This window comes from Oryza glaberrima, chromosome 1 (assembly GCF_000147395.1).
Source record: "Oryza glaberrima chromosome 1, OglaRS2, whole genome shotgun sequence".
Classification (NCBI taxonomy): domain Eukaryota; kingdom Viridiplantae; phylum Streptophyta; class Magnoliopsida; order Poales; family Poaceae; genus Oryza; species Oryza glaberrima.
In genome coordinates, this window is record NC_068326.1 from 25,076,151 (window position 1) to 25,093,540 (window position 17,390).

The window sequence follows — 17,390 nt, forward strand, 5'->3', positions numbered from 1 at the left end:
AACGCGCACCCGCACCCGCCCGCACGGCCGCGCCCGCGTCACCACCGCTACCGCCCGCGCGTCCCTCCACCCCACCCACGCGGTTTCCCGCGGGACGCGATCACCGCGACACGCACGACGTCCACCGACAACCGGGGCCCGCGCGCGCGCGTGCCCCACCCGTCATTGGCGTGGCGTGTGGTATGGGAGGAGAGGCCGGAGCCCGCCTGCCGTTTGGTGGCACGCCCGGCGCTGACTCGGACGGCGGCCGGTGGAGCGAAAAGAGAGAGAAAAATAAAAGGAAAGGAAAAATAAAAAAAATCCCACGGCGCGCACCATTTCTTCCCACCCGCTGCTGCTTCCTCGCCTTTCCGATAAGAAGCTTCGCCGTCTCCTCCTCCTCTTTCCCTTCCTCCGCCGCTCCATCAAAAAATCTCCACAAGGCTTAAGCAGAGGGAGGGTGAGGGATTAGAAACAAACAACCCTTCGGAGAAAATCACGAGAGGCTTCCCGAGGGCAAAGTCTCCGATTCATTCAGGTCCGACTCGATCGGCGATCCGACGAAGCTCGAGCAGGTGAGGGAGACGGACTCGGACTCGGAGCACGGAACCGGTATATTAGGGAGGCTGAAGAGGGAGCTTGAGAGGGGGTCTAGCCTTAAGCTCGAACGCGGGGTGGTGGTTGTACCAGCAGCAGCAGGGAATCATGGACTCGGAGCACTGGATCTCGAGCCTCGCCGCCGCCAAGCGGTTCTACGCGGCGCAGCTCGGTCACGTCGACGGTATGCGGCCATCTCGACTTTTCCCTCGAATCTTTGTTTGGCTTTCTGCTGTTGCTGTTGCTGATTTGTGATTTGATTCGTTGGATTGGGCGCGCAGATATGGCGGGGATTGGAATGGAGGAGGTGGAGATGGAGATGGAGGATGATGGCGAGGGCATGGAGCTGGAGCTGGAGCTGGAGATGCAGCTGGAGGAAGCGACGTGGCCGGACGTGGCCTGCCCCTACTGCTACGAGGACCACGACATCGCGTCCCTCTGCGCCCACCTCGAGGAGGACCACCCCTACGAGCCCCACACCGCGGTGAGCTCCTCGCCGCCATGCCCTGCGCCGCAGGGCTCCTTGCTCTGACGCTCTGATGACATGACGCACAAAGTCTGGCAAAGCTGCTCCTTTTGTTCGATTAGTAGGAACGCTGTAGCTTTAGGGGTTGACTTGGCGAATGAACTCAATATTTGGGCTACTTGTGGAGTTGCGGTAGTAGCAAACTTGCGGGGTATCTTCTTGAAATAGCCAAAATTCTTGAGATGATAGTATTATGCAAAGCTCCTCTAGCCTTGAGTTCTTGCCTCTCTATGGCTTGGCTTGCAATAGTTTGTGAGCAAAGAGGTAGAATCTTTGGTATCTGTATAGTATCAGTCAACTACGGAGCATAAGCTTATGGATTCAGAACTTGGCTGAAAACACTAGCGATTTGGACCGGGAAATTGTGATTTTGTGATTCGTAGGTAGGGAAGTTGTGTTGTAGTTTTAAGGGCAAGGATAATTATATATTTCTTATAAGAACTGTAGATTATGCTTGACTGAAGGTTTTAAATCAGTAGCCAGCATTGTTCACTTCTGTAGTTGACTGCTCTAGCTTGTAGTTGTGTGTTCTATTTCAAGGCCTACTTCTGTAAACAAGGTAGCTAATTTCCTTTTTATTTGATTGCCACTATAGTACTTATGTCACTGCGCCGACTGTGCACCCTACTCTTGGTGGACAGCTGCTCAGTTGTCATAAACTAAATGTTCATGAATACCATGACTTAAAAGACGTAATCCTCTGTTATTCATCTAACTTCAGCAACAGGAGTTGATTTTGCAATGGCACAAAATAACCTAGAAAAGTTAATGATGGTAATGTGATTTAGATTTAAAAGACTCGAACTGTTGTGTGGGGTCCATTTTTAAGATTTGGATTCATTTTATTCTAGTGAAACAGAGGTGTTTGAGAATGCCATATATATACTTTTAATGTTATAATCTCGTCTGAAGTTCGAGATGTTAACTGCAGAAATCCTAGAATCTGAAATAACCATTGTGCTTATTTGAATCTTTCGCTAAGTTTAGTATCAAATAAGCACATTGGGTTCAAAGTATATTAAATCAGCACCTTATGTTCATATATTGTGCATATAAAATGTGCATTGTGTTCTTCTCCTGATTTATTTGCTTTGCTTTGCTTTCAGCCCTGTCCCATCTGCTTCGAAAAGATTACAAGAGATATGTTAAATCATATCACCATGCAACATGGTTACTTGTTCAAGGTTAATCTCCTTCCATACCTATTCTGTTGCACAAGCATATGCTAATTCTTTGATAAATTTTCTTAATTATTTAGGAATGTTCTGATTCCTTTTTCAAAATTATTTGTGATGTACAGAGTGGTCGCAGGATGCGCAGATTCGTTATTCCCGAGAGCCAGGCACTTTCTTTACTGAGCCGAGATCTGCGGGATGCTCAGTTACAGGCACTTCTAGGAGGTGGTCATCGTCAGCGAAGAAGCAACACTACTGCCACAAACATTTCTGCTGATCCTCTGCTTTCTTCGTTTGGCCTGGGCTTCTCAACATTGGATTCAGAGGAACGATCAAAAGCACCAGTTCCTATTCCTGATGATACATCAATTCATAAGGATACTCCTGCTCAGCCATGGGAATCAAGGTATATATATTTACACTGCTCAGCCGAATCACATTAGTGGCCTGATATTCTTCCACCTAAAACCCCACTACTAACAGCATTACTTCAAGAATCATCCTAGTTTGTCTGGAAAGCATAGCAAACACTATTGAGTATTAGCCAATTAGTTCCCATGTCCTGCCATGCTCTATGATTTATTTTTCAGCTAGCACTTTCACAAACTGTTCACAGTTACCTTCTTGTCTGAGACAGGTACTGTCAATTTTGTTACATATGTCAGAAAGACTATCAACCACCAGTTAAACAGTTGTGTCCTTGTGATTTTTTAGACTGTTCACTAGCTGTACACTTTTACATTTGATGAAAACAGTCCATATTATGTCAATGAATTGTTAAGTAGCTCTAAGATTGACCATATTCACAACTATAAAGGTCTACATAATACTTGCCGTTTCCCCTAGCATTCAGATGGTCAGACCAATTAGGTAAAGTAGAGCATTCAGGTCTATATATGTGCTCAGTTAGTATGTTTCAAACCAGCAGCTTATAAACTCCTTAAGAGATATGCAAATATGAAATATTTATTTTTTCCATGGCAGGATCGACTCATCCCTCACGAGTGAGGAAAGGGAACAAAAGCGGAAACAAGCCACTGACAGAGCAACCTTTGTGCAAGGCCTGGTGCTCTCCACTTTATTTGAAGACTGACTGTTCAAGTAGCCCTAGTTTTTCTTGCTAGATGCATGTTTCCTCTCGCTGGTTCCCATAAAAGCGCAATGTTCCACCCGATTTGGTGAATCTGATTTCGTCAGCAGTGAGATGGATGTGCTTCTGGTGCCCCGCTGTTCTTTCGCTTCAGTAAAGCGCGAAGTTGATTTGGGCATGATACACACCTTAATTTATGTCAGCTGCCCTGTACCATTGCTTTTTATGAATTAACGGGTAGCCACACCTTGACTGTAACTCGTTGTTGTACCTCTCCATACTGTCTAGGAACATTGGTTTGTACAAACATAAAAGCTGTTACATGTTGTACAATGCAAAGGCAAATGCAGAAGCACCGTTTATATCGAATCAACTCAGCAAAAATGTCTCCAGGGTTAGCAATTGGGCAGATACTGATGTGAAAAACACAAAAATGCTGTGCTTGGAGTCTTGGGACCGAGTCTCTACTTTCTTTTCATGATCTGCCCTTGCGATTCCGCAATAGCGTTGCTCTTTGTGTGGACAACGGCTGCCGCGGAATTCCGCGCTGACTGACCCGGCCTGCAACGTGGATGACCAAGGATATGCGCATATCGTACTCAGATCACATCTCGTACTTTATAGAGTAGGCAAAATCATCGAAGTGCCAAATTGTCTTGGTTATCTGCATCTGCATCTCAAGTGCTTAGAGGTAAAATTCCATTCGAGAACTGTAACCTTATCACTTGTGAGTGCACCTGTGAGAGCTAATGCCGTTACCTGTGTCAAAAGGCTCAGTTTAGCTCCGTGGGCGCCCTCAGGTTCAAGTTCAACCCTGCGAAGGTAGCATAAAATAACAGAGATCGCTGGATTGCATTATTGTGCTTCGAGGGTTAGTGGATAGCAAATGATGTCGATGGGCAGAAGGAAATTATAACTTCCGCTGTCAATCGTTGCAGCGGCGGATAGCCTCAATCAGTACGAAATTTAAAATAGCACGAAATAACTAAAAAAACTCGTTCCGGTGGTGAAACGAGCATCTTACCAATCTCGTTGCTGAAAAACGAGGAAAATATAAGGCAATGACTTGAGAAGAGGAAACGACAGCTCCGCACACGCATAATTGTGAACACGAGCGGCGGGGCAAGCCCAAGATTTAGCTATACGTGTCACTGTCAGAAAACCGCGGTTTTCGGGATTTTGAGGTTTTAACCCGGCTTGTTGACAAAATTTATCCAAATTTCACCAGTTTTTCATGAAAACCGACAAAATACCTCGGAAGAGGTTTACGATAACGGTACGTTGTATAAAACCTGCGCAGCATAGCCATCAGCGGGAACAAAACACATTGATCAGATAAATGTAGAACCATTCGGATTCAGCATGCTGATGCTCGAACGAGCCAACAAATGGCATTTCTAATGACAGTTGGGAGTACAAAATTACTATCTCACCACAATGAAGGTGTATGTGCAGGTATTTGCAAACAGCAAATAATAAACTTTACAACAAAAAGGGCAGCCACCTCAAGAGATCTACGCACGGCATAAGCAGGTGCATTCACGATAAAGTTTGTACAGCTCTGTTTCGCTACAAAATTTCTAATAAGCTACCAAATCTCGAACCATGAATATAAACCAAATTGACAACCCATTCGATCGACTGTATCATCTCTACCATAGAAATCCATGTGTAAATTGAGTTAAGAAGAATCAAGATAAAGAGTCCTGTACATAGAACTAGCATCCATCTAATCTAAACTGGGAAGCCTGTATGAACCTGCGGCGCAATCTCAATTTTAGTTTAAGTTTAAACAGCATTTGGTAAAACTATTTGACCATGAGCAATCTATGTAACATACCTTGAGAAGGGCAGCGTTGCAATAGAATACCATCAAGGCAGGTCATTTTCAGAAAAGGAAGATGAATCCAGCTGAAAGAAAAAATTGCAAATGTTCATGATCATTGCTAGGGGACATGATATAACTTGAAAGCTAGCAAAAGCACTAGCAATAGAGAGTTAAAAAAAATGCAACAGAGGTGCTAAAGGCAACATTAAAAACTGACAGATTGCATAAATGATCCTTGACAAACAAGCAGTAACAAACCAGCTTTTATCGTGATAAGCCTCACATCTTAAATTGGAGCAATACAAGAAAATTTATCTCAAAATGAATTTATCCTCCAGGCAGTGAAATGTTGGCACTTAATTCCATTTATCACATATGTTCCAGGTTGAGTGCCCATAAAAGTAGTGATCAACTTTCTTAATTTGGAAACAACCAATTAAAAAAACAATTTGCTAATAACCAAGCATCAAGCCAACAAGTTTGGACATCAGTACATCGTGATATGTGCAACATTTCGTGTGAGTTTGCCAGTAGTATCGACTCAAATGTATGGAAAGTATGAAAGACAGCTTAATAAAACTGAAAAGTGAACACATTCGCAAGTGAAAATCATTTAATAACCCTATTAGCTTATAAGCTGCATGTTAGAGAACACGTCCAATTCAATCAAATGTTCAAACAGAACTAACAGGACTAAAACATAATAACTGAGATTGTAATAACCAATGAATGGAGAATAATGGGATAAGGAGCCTCAAGATGTAAATGGTTATCAATCAGTTTCAGACATTTAATGAGCTGACCTTAGGGATGGATTATGTAGCGTTTAGATTTTTTTGCATTTCAACAAGAAGACACGAGAAAAATACCACATATCATACCTCAAACTCCATGTGATTTTTTTCCAGTAATGATTTGGGAAAAATGTAGTCCCCTACTAAATGCTTCATTGAACAGGATCCTCGTCTGCATCTCCTGGAGTCCAGGCAGCCATGACAACACAGCTACTGGTGCCATAACAATTACTCCAAACATTATATCATATAGGCGTGCCAAAGTAACCACACTTCTCCAGACCATCTCAGACCTCCTCAGATAAGGCTTGAATACCAGAGCAATAGATATGATTCCCCAGCCAGTCGGAAGAAAAGCCAAAAGGCTGGTAAAGGTATCAATGAATTGGAACTTTGTGAATTCTAACAACAGAACAATAGCAGCCACCGTTGCACCAACAATAATAGCCTGGACAAGCCGGTAACGTATGTGCTTCTTTGCTGAATATTTGTCGCGAAAGTAAGCAACTGTCACAAGAGCCACAAAAGCCAGCAGGACACATGCCCAGGAAAGAAGGTAGACAAGGATGCTTTTGCTTGTACCGGCAATGTGTAGCCGATAAACAATTGCATATTGAAAGAAGAAAAACCGAAGGTCCAATATGATTTCCAATATGCTCCCAAACAGACCAGTTGTCCGAAGATGATCAGTTTCTTCTTCCCACCACTTCTCCCAGCTTTGATCTGACTTCACTGAGATTCCACCCCGGAACCAAATCCAGTTTAGGAAATCCTCAAAATCATTAAAATTCTTCAGCCAATCCAATCCTGAAGGATTAAAAATGAACGGAGCAAGAATCCACGAAAGAACTAGAAACCAACTGGAAATTGTCAGCAGGATGTACACTAATGTGTTCCCAGAGCTGCTACCATAAGAAGCATAAAGAGTCAATATCACACCAAGCTCTATTGCTTTGATGAAGTGGCTACGAGCATACAGCCTATAATTTTCTGCAAATTTTTTGTGCTCCACAACAAAACCACGGCCAGTGGCTCGATATTTTGCACCTCCATGAAGAATTGTCCGCCCATAATAATGTGTCTTCGTTCCCATCGAGAAGGTGTAGAAAACAGATGCAAACTGCAATTGCATTTTTATGAAATCCCAAACTGCAGTGAGGAACCCATGTTCAAGTGAGTTTTCAATTATCATGGGCAGTGCAGTGAAAATGCCTAGTTGTATGACAAACTGCTGATTAAGGACAGCTCCTAGCGCTGCATTATTTGTGGAGTTAGTATTGCTGCTGATGAAAGCCTCAAGACCACTCAGTGCGAGATAAAAGCGCCCCCATACAAATGCATAGACTGTTAGCACCACCATCATTGTGTTGAAATAAAACCCGATGGTTGTATAAAAGAAAGAGAGCATCCGAAAGAAATCCAATCTGTGCCCCAGTCTATAAACGTCTCTGCTCAAAGTTTGCTCACCGTTGCCACTAGCAACCTTGGCTTCAAACATGGAAACCTGATTGAGCCCCACATCCCTTCCTTTACCAACCTGGATGTATTCATGGTGTGTAACATTACCCCCACGGAGGGTACAATTGAACCCAGCAAATATATCCTCACTGATGTTTATAACTCTTGATGCTTTACTGATACCACCTCGTCCCAAGAACCAAAGACGATCAAAGACATCTGGATGGCCATAATGCATTCGGACCTTCAGTGGATCTGCCAGAACACGCTGCCCCAGAGTAACAAAACTTGTTTCCTGGGCAGACATGAACCAAGCTAGAGAAGACACAGAACCAGTGAAAACATGTTCCCGAACCCCAAGGATTTTTGGCTTGCGAATTCCATAATGGCGATTGAACTCCTCTAGCAGATTTCTCATCTTGAGAGCTTCTTCAAAATAGTTGTCTTGGTTCATATCAATAGTTTGGACAGCATCACCCCTTGTGAAGATGAGTGCATGATTTTGGTTCTCTGGTTTGCCTTCACCAAGCTTCAGTGGTCCAGGCAACTTAACACGATAAATCTCAACCTCCCGCTGCAGTTGTTGATCATATTTCACAAGGACAGAGAAATATTCTGTTTCACCACCATTGGAGTTCTTTTCATCAACATAGGCAACACGTAGTGCTTCATAATTCTTCATTAGCTCCAAAATCTCAAAAGCATGAGGGTCATTCTTAGCTTTCTGCTGACCGTAAATCTGGCATGCAACCACATAAGTGTATTTCATAAGGACAGTCCCATACTCGCTGCCTTTAAATAAGGTGCTTACACTACTGCTTGCCCTGCTCAATGCACGTGACGAAGATGTCCTGCTGTAATATCCTGACCCATCAGAACCCACTTCCCGTCTCGAAGATCCTATCCTTGATGAGCCCATAGTAGCAAGCTCCCGGGATCCAGTCCGTAAGTCATGTTCAGATGCAGAATCAAGAAATGTCAGCATCTTGAGAGCTTCATAGTAGTACATCATTCCCCTCACGGTACGTGATAGTGTCTGCCCCCTGTATGAAACCCAGTGCCGGAGATCTCTCAGCCTCTGCTTCTCACTGTACAGCTCCTTGATATTAGACATCCCCTCACGCTTCATACGTTCTACAAAGAACTCCCATTCATCAGGATAGATTTGTTGCAGATAGTACAGGATTGAGATGCCATCTTCATTCTCCTTATAGAGCTGGTCCTTGCTGTACAACACCTCTTCATTGTAGTATGGCGTCAAGACGCTGAAGGCCATCATCTTCTCCACCTGGGTGGCCCGTGGTATGTTCATGAACAACGAATTACTGAAGAAAGCAATCCTTCGACGAGCTTCAAGGTTCTTTGGGACATTGATCATAGAATCCCTTGAGGTCAGGATTGTGTGCATGCGCCTTACTTGTTTATAGAAGGTGGGGTTCTTCTCTTCATCAGGCAGAACAATAGTGTCCACGAAGAGAAGCCTCGTAGGCCTTGACTGTGCTAAACCTTCATTCCTCAGTTGTTCCATGCTCCTTTTCTCAGCCTGGAAGTCACGAATCAGAACATCATAGAGAGTCTGCAGAGCATTGACAATCTTGGTAATGTCCTTCTCAGGCTTCAGAAGTAAGCTCAATATAGCAACAAGCTTTGCATGCACATTTGGCAGTACAGACATCTTGTACTCCACAGTGAACTTCTCCATGCTCATGGATTCATCAAACTCACGGAACAATTGTGTCACAATCCCATGATCCTCAGTATCATCCTTGATTATCTTAAGCAGTAAGTACTTTGCACTATCATATACCTCAATCACTGCACATCTACGATAATCGTTCTTGCAGATCTTCCTCCAAAGCTTGCGATCAGGTCCTTTTACCTCCTTTGCCTGACCAAGTGCAAGTGATAGCTCATTACAGAGCAAGAAACATGGCCAGCGGATTACACGCACATTCCACAGCTCAGGTGGGAGCTCAAGAAGCTCAACTTCGCGATCACCGACAATGTCCTCCTCCCGGAACTTAGTAATTATCTCATTCCAAACAAGAGCGAATCTCCGTGCCTCCACCTGATTTGACTCGATTTTCCGGAATGATCGACTGAAGCCATAACGTAGCTGTAGCCTCTGCCAGAAATTTCGAAGCCGGTTGGGCAAGAAACTGCGTTCATTCACCTGCTGTTCCTCTGGCATAATGTTGAATGACATTGCACTTGCAAAGAACTGGAACCGAAGACGCAGCTGTTTCATGTCCCTGATCTCCCCCAGATGTGCAAATAGCCCCACAAATGCACCCGTCAGTGAAGAGAAGATAGCATACCAAATTTGGATATCCATGAGATAGATCAACACCACAGGAAGCCACAATACAAACACAGCAAATCGGTTGCTCTTGCCAAAGAACTCATGCCAAGCGTAATCAATCTTTTTCAACTTATATATTTCCTGTGTAGGTTTCACGAGAGGCCTGATCTGGAGAAAATAGCTGAACGCAAACTTTACAGCAAGCAGAAGCACCCAGAAGACAGAATACTTGACATTATCAAAGGTGCCCTCACGCAAACCGCGGCCAACAAAACTTCGGCTCTGAAACCACCATGTAAGAGCATAACATATCTTCCAGTTTGTCTTCTCCAATGCATTCCGCACCCACGGCACAATAAATAGCACAATGGCAAGGACCTCTGGGATCATAAACACTGCTGCTGCATACAGGAATCTCATAATCTGTGAATTGCTGTTCCTGTTGTTCCAGGCTTCCTTGTACAAGATCGCAAACGCCACAACCCAGCCAGCTGCTACAATGGCCTTGAGCACCATGCGCACAGCAAGCATGCGGCCATCCCTGAAAGCACGCCGGAGCTGTGTACCAATATCCAGTAGCGCCTGAAGGAAGCGGAGAGCGGCCCAGGTGATAAAAATGGTGAGAACCCGCACCTGCGTGTTCCGATTACCCAGACTCCTCCACGGCAGCCCCTCACTCTCCCACGCCACGATGGCTGCGGCCTGCATGTAGAGCACCAGCATCACCCACAGCCTGTCGAAGCTCCGGTAAATGTTCCAGAACGAGCGGACCTCGACGAAGCCCGTTTTCCGCACGCGGCTGCGGTCAGGAGGCGTGCGGAAGAACTGCCGCGACTGCTCCATGGGCCAGCCGAGGCGGTCGAACACGTCGCGGCGCCAGAAGTACTCGTTGATGTCGTCATAGTTTCGCCAGGCGCTGTGGGGCGCGGTGCCGTTCCGGCTGGACTCGACCTCGGCGCGGATGACGCCGTAGATGGGCGTGACGACGCGGGTGAGGAAGGCGTTCTCGCCGTGCACGGCGGGGTTGGCGGGGCGGCCCGTGGAGGTGTCGATGTAGCCCTCGAGGATGCGGTGAAGCTCGAGCGCCATGTGGTGGTAGATGTAGCAGAGGCACTCCGGGACGAAGCGGAGATTGGCGGCCTCCCCCCACACGAGCAGGTGGAGCCCCGCGAAGAGCAGATCGGCGCGCGGGTCGCCGTCGGGCACATACACGTTGGGGCGGCGGCCGAGGAAGCCGCACCAGGTGGTGTAGTTGCGGAGGAGCTTCCTGCGGAGGGTGCGCGCGATGCGGGGCTCGAGCGTATCGGAGAAGTCGGCGGAGGAGAGCCGCATCTGCGCGTTGGCGAGGAGGAGCACCAGGTGCTCCCGCTGGTTCCGCACGTTGTCCCGCTGGAACCCAAAGAAGGCGCCGAGCCAGTCCATGAGGTCCTGGCCCTCGCGCCACGCCGAGTAGGGCGGTGGGCGGAGCCCCCCCACCGCCCGGAGCGCCGCCGCCGCCGCCCTCACCTCCGGGAACCGCAGCGACGGGTGCTCCGCGAGGAGGTCGTGGATGGGGATGATGTTGTACGGCTCCGCCGCCGGTGAGGCGCCGCCCGCGGCCGCGCCGCCGCGGCGCTGGGAGGCCCGCGGCGTCGTCATAGTGGCATTTGGGTTTTAGGGCTAGATCTGGGGGCGGATTAGCCGGCGGTGAGGGAGGGAGGAAGGAAGGTGAGCTGGGTTTTGGACCTGGGGCAGGTTTGAAAATTGAATTCTCTCTTAGCTGGTGTTGTGGGGAAGGAGGAGGAGATGGAGGGGCGGAAGCGGAAGACGGAGGCGGAGCGGAGGAGCCCAAACGGAGGGTCGCGTGAGAAACAGAGGACGAGCATGCCGGACGCGTGCGCTTGCCTGACGGGGTGGAAAATGCAAAATATGGCGCAGGATGGCGAGAACTGCCACTCGTGTAAAAAAAAGATCTTCTGAAGTAGTACTAGCTACTAGCTGTTGCCCCTTTTATCCGGGGTAAATTTTTCTTGTGCGCGTGGCGCGTAAGTATCTTTCTTCTTTGCGATAAGCGTGTATATATAGAGATCCCACGTTTTATTTGTTACAGTTTATAGGTGACGATAATTATTTTCTGAGAAAAAAAAATATCTGAAGGATTAGTACGCCTCTCTGGACATCATCGTGGTCGATTAAGATGGCTATCATCAGTGAATGCGCCATTAAAACACGTTTTGCGGTCAATATAGTGGTTCATTAAGGAAAAGTATGGCTTTAAATTAAGACGGTCATTCGCACAACCATTAGCTATAATTGTTGGTGCACTAGCCTGTTTGCTACCTCCATCTCTCTAAATGGTGGTGTTTTTTGGTATTTTGTCACTACTTTCAAACTATATTTTTACAAAAAGTATTAAAATACAACTATATAAAAGTTTTTCATAAAAGTTCTATTGATGTCTTTTTGCATTTTCAAATCCTAACATTTTACTTTCCATCTATTACTACCTGTTTTAAAATGTCGTCTTTTCTAGATGGAGGGATTTTTTTAAAAAAAACAAACAAGGTAATCAGTAACCATCAGTTACACACTGAAATATACTCTTACGCGTCAGAGGATATGTATGTGTTTTTTCTGATCATATGATTATATAAAATATTGAATAATTCCTCGATTTCATGTTACATAATGTGTTGGACTGTAAATAGATTAATGCAAGGACGTATGTATATGTTCCATATAAGTGTCCAATTTATATATATATATATATATATATATATATATATATATATATATATATATATATATGTGTGTGTGTGTGTGTGTGTGTGTGTGTGTGTGTGTGTGTGTGTGTTAGTAAATCTAGATGAGAAATGGATATGCCGAAACATCTTATAGTGTGAATAAACGGAGTAGAATATAAGCGGTTTTGAGGTTAGAATGAAAATGATATATATTACTCTATAAAGTATTTCAAAAGCAGATTTTTAGACAAAATCTACCCAAGATAATTATCACTGGTGGAGAAATTGTCTTCACTCCCGGTTTGTAACCTCCCATAGTCCCGGTTTCCCAACCGGGACTACGAATCCGGGATTAGAGATCGCTATCTTTAGTCCGGGGTGAAATAACCGGGAGTAAAGATGTCCCGTTTGGTAACTAAAGAGAGGATAGGGACAATCCCGGATGGTCCCCTTTTCTTTTTTTTTTGTTACTTTTTTATTTTCTCCCGAATCGAATGGCATGCACATCCCAAATCAAACTCCAAATCCCCAAATAAAGTAACATCCCAAATCCACATCACAAATCTTAAAGTTACTTATACACACAAATCTAAAACATCACAAATCCTAAAAAATTTACACACAAATCAAATACATCACATATTATACATCTCAAATCCATATAATTAATCACAAAATTACATCTCAGTGAATCACAAAATATCAAAAAAAAAAAAGAGAGAACAAGTAACTTTAGGGGAGGGAGGACGTTTGTGCGCATGTGCTCCCCTGCAACGCACGTCTGCACCGCACGCCACGTGTCCGTCCATCCACCGCGTCCGTGCGGCGCGGCCTCATCCGTCTCCAGGGGAGGGAGGAGGAAGGGAAGGGGAAGGAAGGAGGAGCGGCCTCATCCGTCTCCAAGGGAGGGAGGAGGAAGGGAAGGGGGAAGGAAGGAGAAAGGAGAGGATCTGTGTAAGATAGGAGAGGGGAGGAGGGGGAGAAGATAGGAGGATCGATCTGTGTGTGAAGAAGTGGTTGGGATTGTGGAGGAGAGGATAAGGACTAGGGATTATATACTATGTTGAATTTTAGTCCCGGTTGGTAACCAACCGGACTAAAGATCTAAGGGGGTGTCCGGCTCTCTCCCAAACACCCCCTAAAACTACCAACCGGGACTAAAGTGGTACTTTAGTAAAGATCCTCGGTCCCCTGACATGCCTCTGACAGTGGATGAACCGGGACTAAAAATTATTTTTAATCCTGGCTTTTAATGAAACCGGGACTATTGTAGAATTTGGTCAACCGGCCAAAGATGATTTCTCCACCAGTGTATCATGTAGTATATCATACCGAACATAATGTGAAAAAAAATATCGCTGACATAATCCCTTCCTAGTACCGTATCCATATCCAATAGTGCGACACCGAAAACAATCAACCAACAAGACCGTGTTTACACCCTAGAGGTTGGGAAAACTTGTGATTCGTCGTCCCTTTCAACCCTGATGATGCAACGGTCACACAGACGTGAATGTACAATTCATACGAATTTGAAAGGTCCATTATTTATCAGAAAAGAAATCGAAAGGTTCCTGTTGCAATCGCCTTTCCAGTGAATTCCTCGCCTAGTCGCCTTTTTTTTTTCACGTGAATTCCTGCCGAACGCGTACTCTCTCACGGTACGTAAACATAAAGGGTTAATTAAACCACTTGTTCTTCCCGTCTTATACTAGTATCAGTACTTTAGCAGACTATAAACCAGTTATAAACATATTTTAAGAAGATAAAAAAAGAAGATAGAAAAGCAGTGTGGCTACAAATTTGTAACCAGCTGTAGTACGAAGTTCAAAATACATGTGTGTGTATGACAGGTAGGATCAGACATTAATTATGTAGTAATTTTATAGGTAACTATTATATGAATTGACTATTAATTGGCTATAAATTATAAATAATATGAACCAATAGTTAGCTATATACTATTAAACTTGCTCTGAACTTCATCTTGAGTGCCGGCGGCTGGCTGGTTCTTTTCGCATTAACAAACACCGTGTGCGGCCGCACCCAAACTCCCAAAGTCCATGAGCGAACCCGCGTGAGCATATACAACTTCCAGTCCACAAGCCTGTAATACGGATCGACACTTCCTCCACGCATGTCCGTTTCCACACAGCACAGTACGTTTCATGTACTCCCTATGTCCCACAAATACTCAAACCCTAAATTTTCAAGGTGGGTTTAAGAAGAGATACGAATGACCAAAATACCTCTAATTGTGAAGTTATATTGGTGAATGGGTAGATTAAAAGATATTGAAGAAATAAAATTTCCAAATTTGGAAACCAATGGTAGATAAAAGAGTATAAGTTGGTTTATTTTAGAATAAATTTTAAACTTTAGGAGTTAGTTTATTTCGGGACGAAGGTAGTATGCCAAATTGATGCCTTGTCCTGGTTACGACGGATCCTAGATCCTTCAATATTCGAGACTGCTAACAAAAAGAAATATTACTCCCCTCCAACTTACTATCGCATTGGTGTATGTGAAGGTGGGAAACACGTATACATTAAAGTAGAAAAGTTGATAAATAACTACATCAGGATTTGAAAAAAATGATAATATTTACTCTTTTTTATTGGTATATGTCGGATAGGTAAAAAATGAAGTTGTTTTGAAAGCGTACATTAAATAGTCAATTCATAAAAGAAAACAACTTGCATAAAGTGATGTAATGTCTTGTATATATGAGTTTTCGATTTTGCATAAAAGCATCACACATTCCTGAGTGCACCACTAACACATGCTTAAAGGGTGGAAATCGGCGAGAAATCTGTGAGCTCACTAAATTCATATTAAAATCACTAGTATCGAAGCTCTAATATCCTGACTCCATCATCATGTATAATGTAAAAGTATCTTATACCCGACTATGAGCGGTCGAAATGATAAATCAAAATGGATTAGAGATGACAAGAGGATATTTCCCACCAGGGAATGCATCCCCATCTTTATTCCCGTCCCCACCAACTGCAAGGGGAACATCCTCCCATAGCTCCTTACCGGCTTAAAAACATATTTATACTTTGATATATATTATGTCAACATATTAGTAGATATCTACTAATCCATATGACAAGAATACATTATTGTCCACATCCACTAATCATGGCACGCTATACCATCCCTCTTTCCTAATAGGAGAATTTCCATAGGAAAGGGATGTGGGCATTGTCATCCCTAAAGGCTAGAATGGACATATATACAAGTAGGATGAAATCTTTGCTTGTAGAGAGAGAATGAGAAAAATGTTTTTCCTTTAACGAGTACGGAATTGGTTTCTTCGTAGCTTTCATATATCCAAAAGTCACGGCTTCGTGAAAACCTGACAACAAAATATTAATTACGGACATGACTTGTTGAAAACAATTGGAAACTAGTATAAAATCTACTTCGGTTGAAAGCAACACAAAATTTCACATACACCGGACGCAATAGTGATTTCAATGCCTTCCTTTTCACTTCACACTATGAAAAAAATATGGTCCATGCAAAGTAACCGATTCAATATATATTCTAGACAAAAAGAAAATTATTTTACAGTACTATATACATTATATTCTTGAACATTTTTCGGATTAAGATGCAAATTTTACAACAATTCTGTTAGCATGTGTTTTAAACTATGAAACGATACGTTTCGTACAAAAACTTTTCATATAAATGTTACTCTAAAACATCAATAAAGCCATTTTAAATTATATAATAATTAAAACTCAATTAATAATATGCTAATTTTTTTTCGTTTTACGTGTCCTTAATCCTTATTTTCATCCGTTACAAACGGGGCCTCAAAGTCACCATAAGTAGGCACGATAAGGTTGCATATTTCCTAAAGGAGAACATGAGTTCTAGATCCGTTTGGACGCAGAAATATTCTAGGTTGTTTTTCCCTGTCCATGCATGTTGCCTTAGAGAAAAGAAAAAGAAAAGAAGAAGAAGGCTTGCTCGGTCAGCCCACTCAACCGCCTTGGCTGGATTCTCTGTCCCATCGGCGTGGCCCTATCATCACCAAAGCTTGGGACGGTGCCGCGGTGAGATTCGCCATCGAACGGGCACGGCGTGCGCGTACCGCAGCAGCGAAACTTCAAAACCTGGAGGGCGAAGCCGATAAACGCCCATGTGCCCGTCCGCCCGCACGTCGGCAGCGGAAAAAGGCTGGAAAGCCGGAAAAAACCGTTGAACGTCAAAGGAGACGACCGTTAACGTGGCATACCGAATTTCTAGTACTACTTGCGTGCTAGTAGTAGTAACTAACGTGGACGTGGTATTACCGAATTTCGCCATGACCTGGGGGTGAGTACCTGACAGTTGGACTCGTGACTCGTCTGCGCGGAGAAGCATCTGCCTGCTCTGAGGTCCAGATCCGGCACGACCGGCCTGGGCACTTCCATGTGACCCGGCCGCGGGGCCCTCCACGGTTTGCCTCGTATAGCACTCTCCTCGCCTGCCGTATGCTCCTGCGTGTACTTGTACGTTGTGTAGTAGTTAGGTGGTGTTTGGTTGGAGGGACTAAAGTGGGGCTAAACTTTAGTCCCTCTCATAAAAACATAAGTCCCTATATAGAGACTTATACTTTTGTGAGATGGACTAAATTTAGTCCCTAGTTCCCAAACACCCCCTTACATGTAAAGGGCATGTACAATGAAGGCCACAAGCATAAGTGGTTTTAAGATGTATATCACGTAGGATAGAACCATACAAAGATCACACTACCCGGTAAAAACCACTCCAAAACGTATCTTGTATTTCAGTCTCTGTTTATTTATATATCAGCCCTTATGTTGTATGTTATTATCAAACCTATTAAAACTTTATATTTTAGACTCTATAACAACTAAAATAAGTACATACTATGCACCCTTAAACACTATGCGGA

The 17,390-nt window shown here is 44.1% G+C and overlaps 2 protein-coding genes and 1 non-coding gene across 4 annotated transcripts; 1 reads left to right on the forward strand and 2 right to left on the reverse strand.

Annotated features, from left to right (window-relative positions):
* Positions 1–300: 300 nt before the first annotated feature.
* Positions 301–3,751, forward strand: LOC127785025 (protein DEHYDRATION-INDUCED 19 homolog 3). The gene is made up of 5 exons (XM_052312450.1): positions 301–760; positions 858–1,060; positions 2,209–2,286; positions 2,403–2,683; positions 3,262–3,751. The coding sequence occupies exons 1-5, from the start codon at positions 685–687 to the stop codon at positions 3,368–3,370; spliced, it is 747 nt and encodes a 248-aa protein (XP_052168410.1). The 5' UTR covers positions 301–684; the 3' UTR covers positions 3,371–3,751.
* Positions 3,752–4,882: 1,131 nt separating this feature from the next.
* LOC127785012 (callose synthase 12-like) lies at positions 4,883–11,587 on the reverse strand. Of its 2 annotated transcripts, XM_052312442.1 has the most exons (4): positions 6,283–11,587; positions 6,077–6,170; positions 5,208–5,278; positions 4,883–5,125 (listed from the first exon to the last, which is right to left on the reverse strand). In XM_052312442.1, exons 1-3 carry the CDS (start codon positions 11,385–11,387, stop codon positions 5,240–5,242), a joined length of 5,238 nt encoding a protein of 1,745 aa, XP_052168402.1. In that variant the 5' UTR covers positions 11,388–11,587; the 3' UTR covers positions 4,883–5,125; positions 5,208–5,239. The 2 variants fall into 2 exon arrangements, 1 of the variants encoding a protein (XP_052168402.1); XR_008019642.1 differs by having other exon boundaries at positions 6,077–11,586.
* Positions 8,391–8,470, reverse strand: LOC127760894 (small nucleolar RNA J33). The gene has a single exon (XR_008015170.1). It is a non-coding gene; the product is annotated as a small nucleolar RNA J33 (small nucleolar RNA).
* Positions 11,588–17,390: the final 5,803 nt, after the last annotated feature.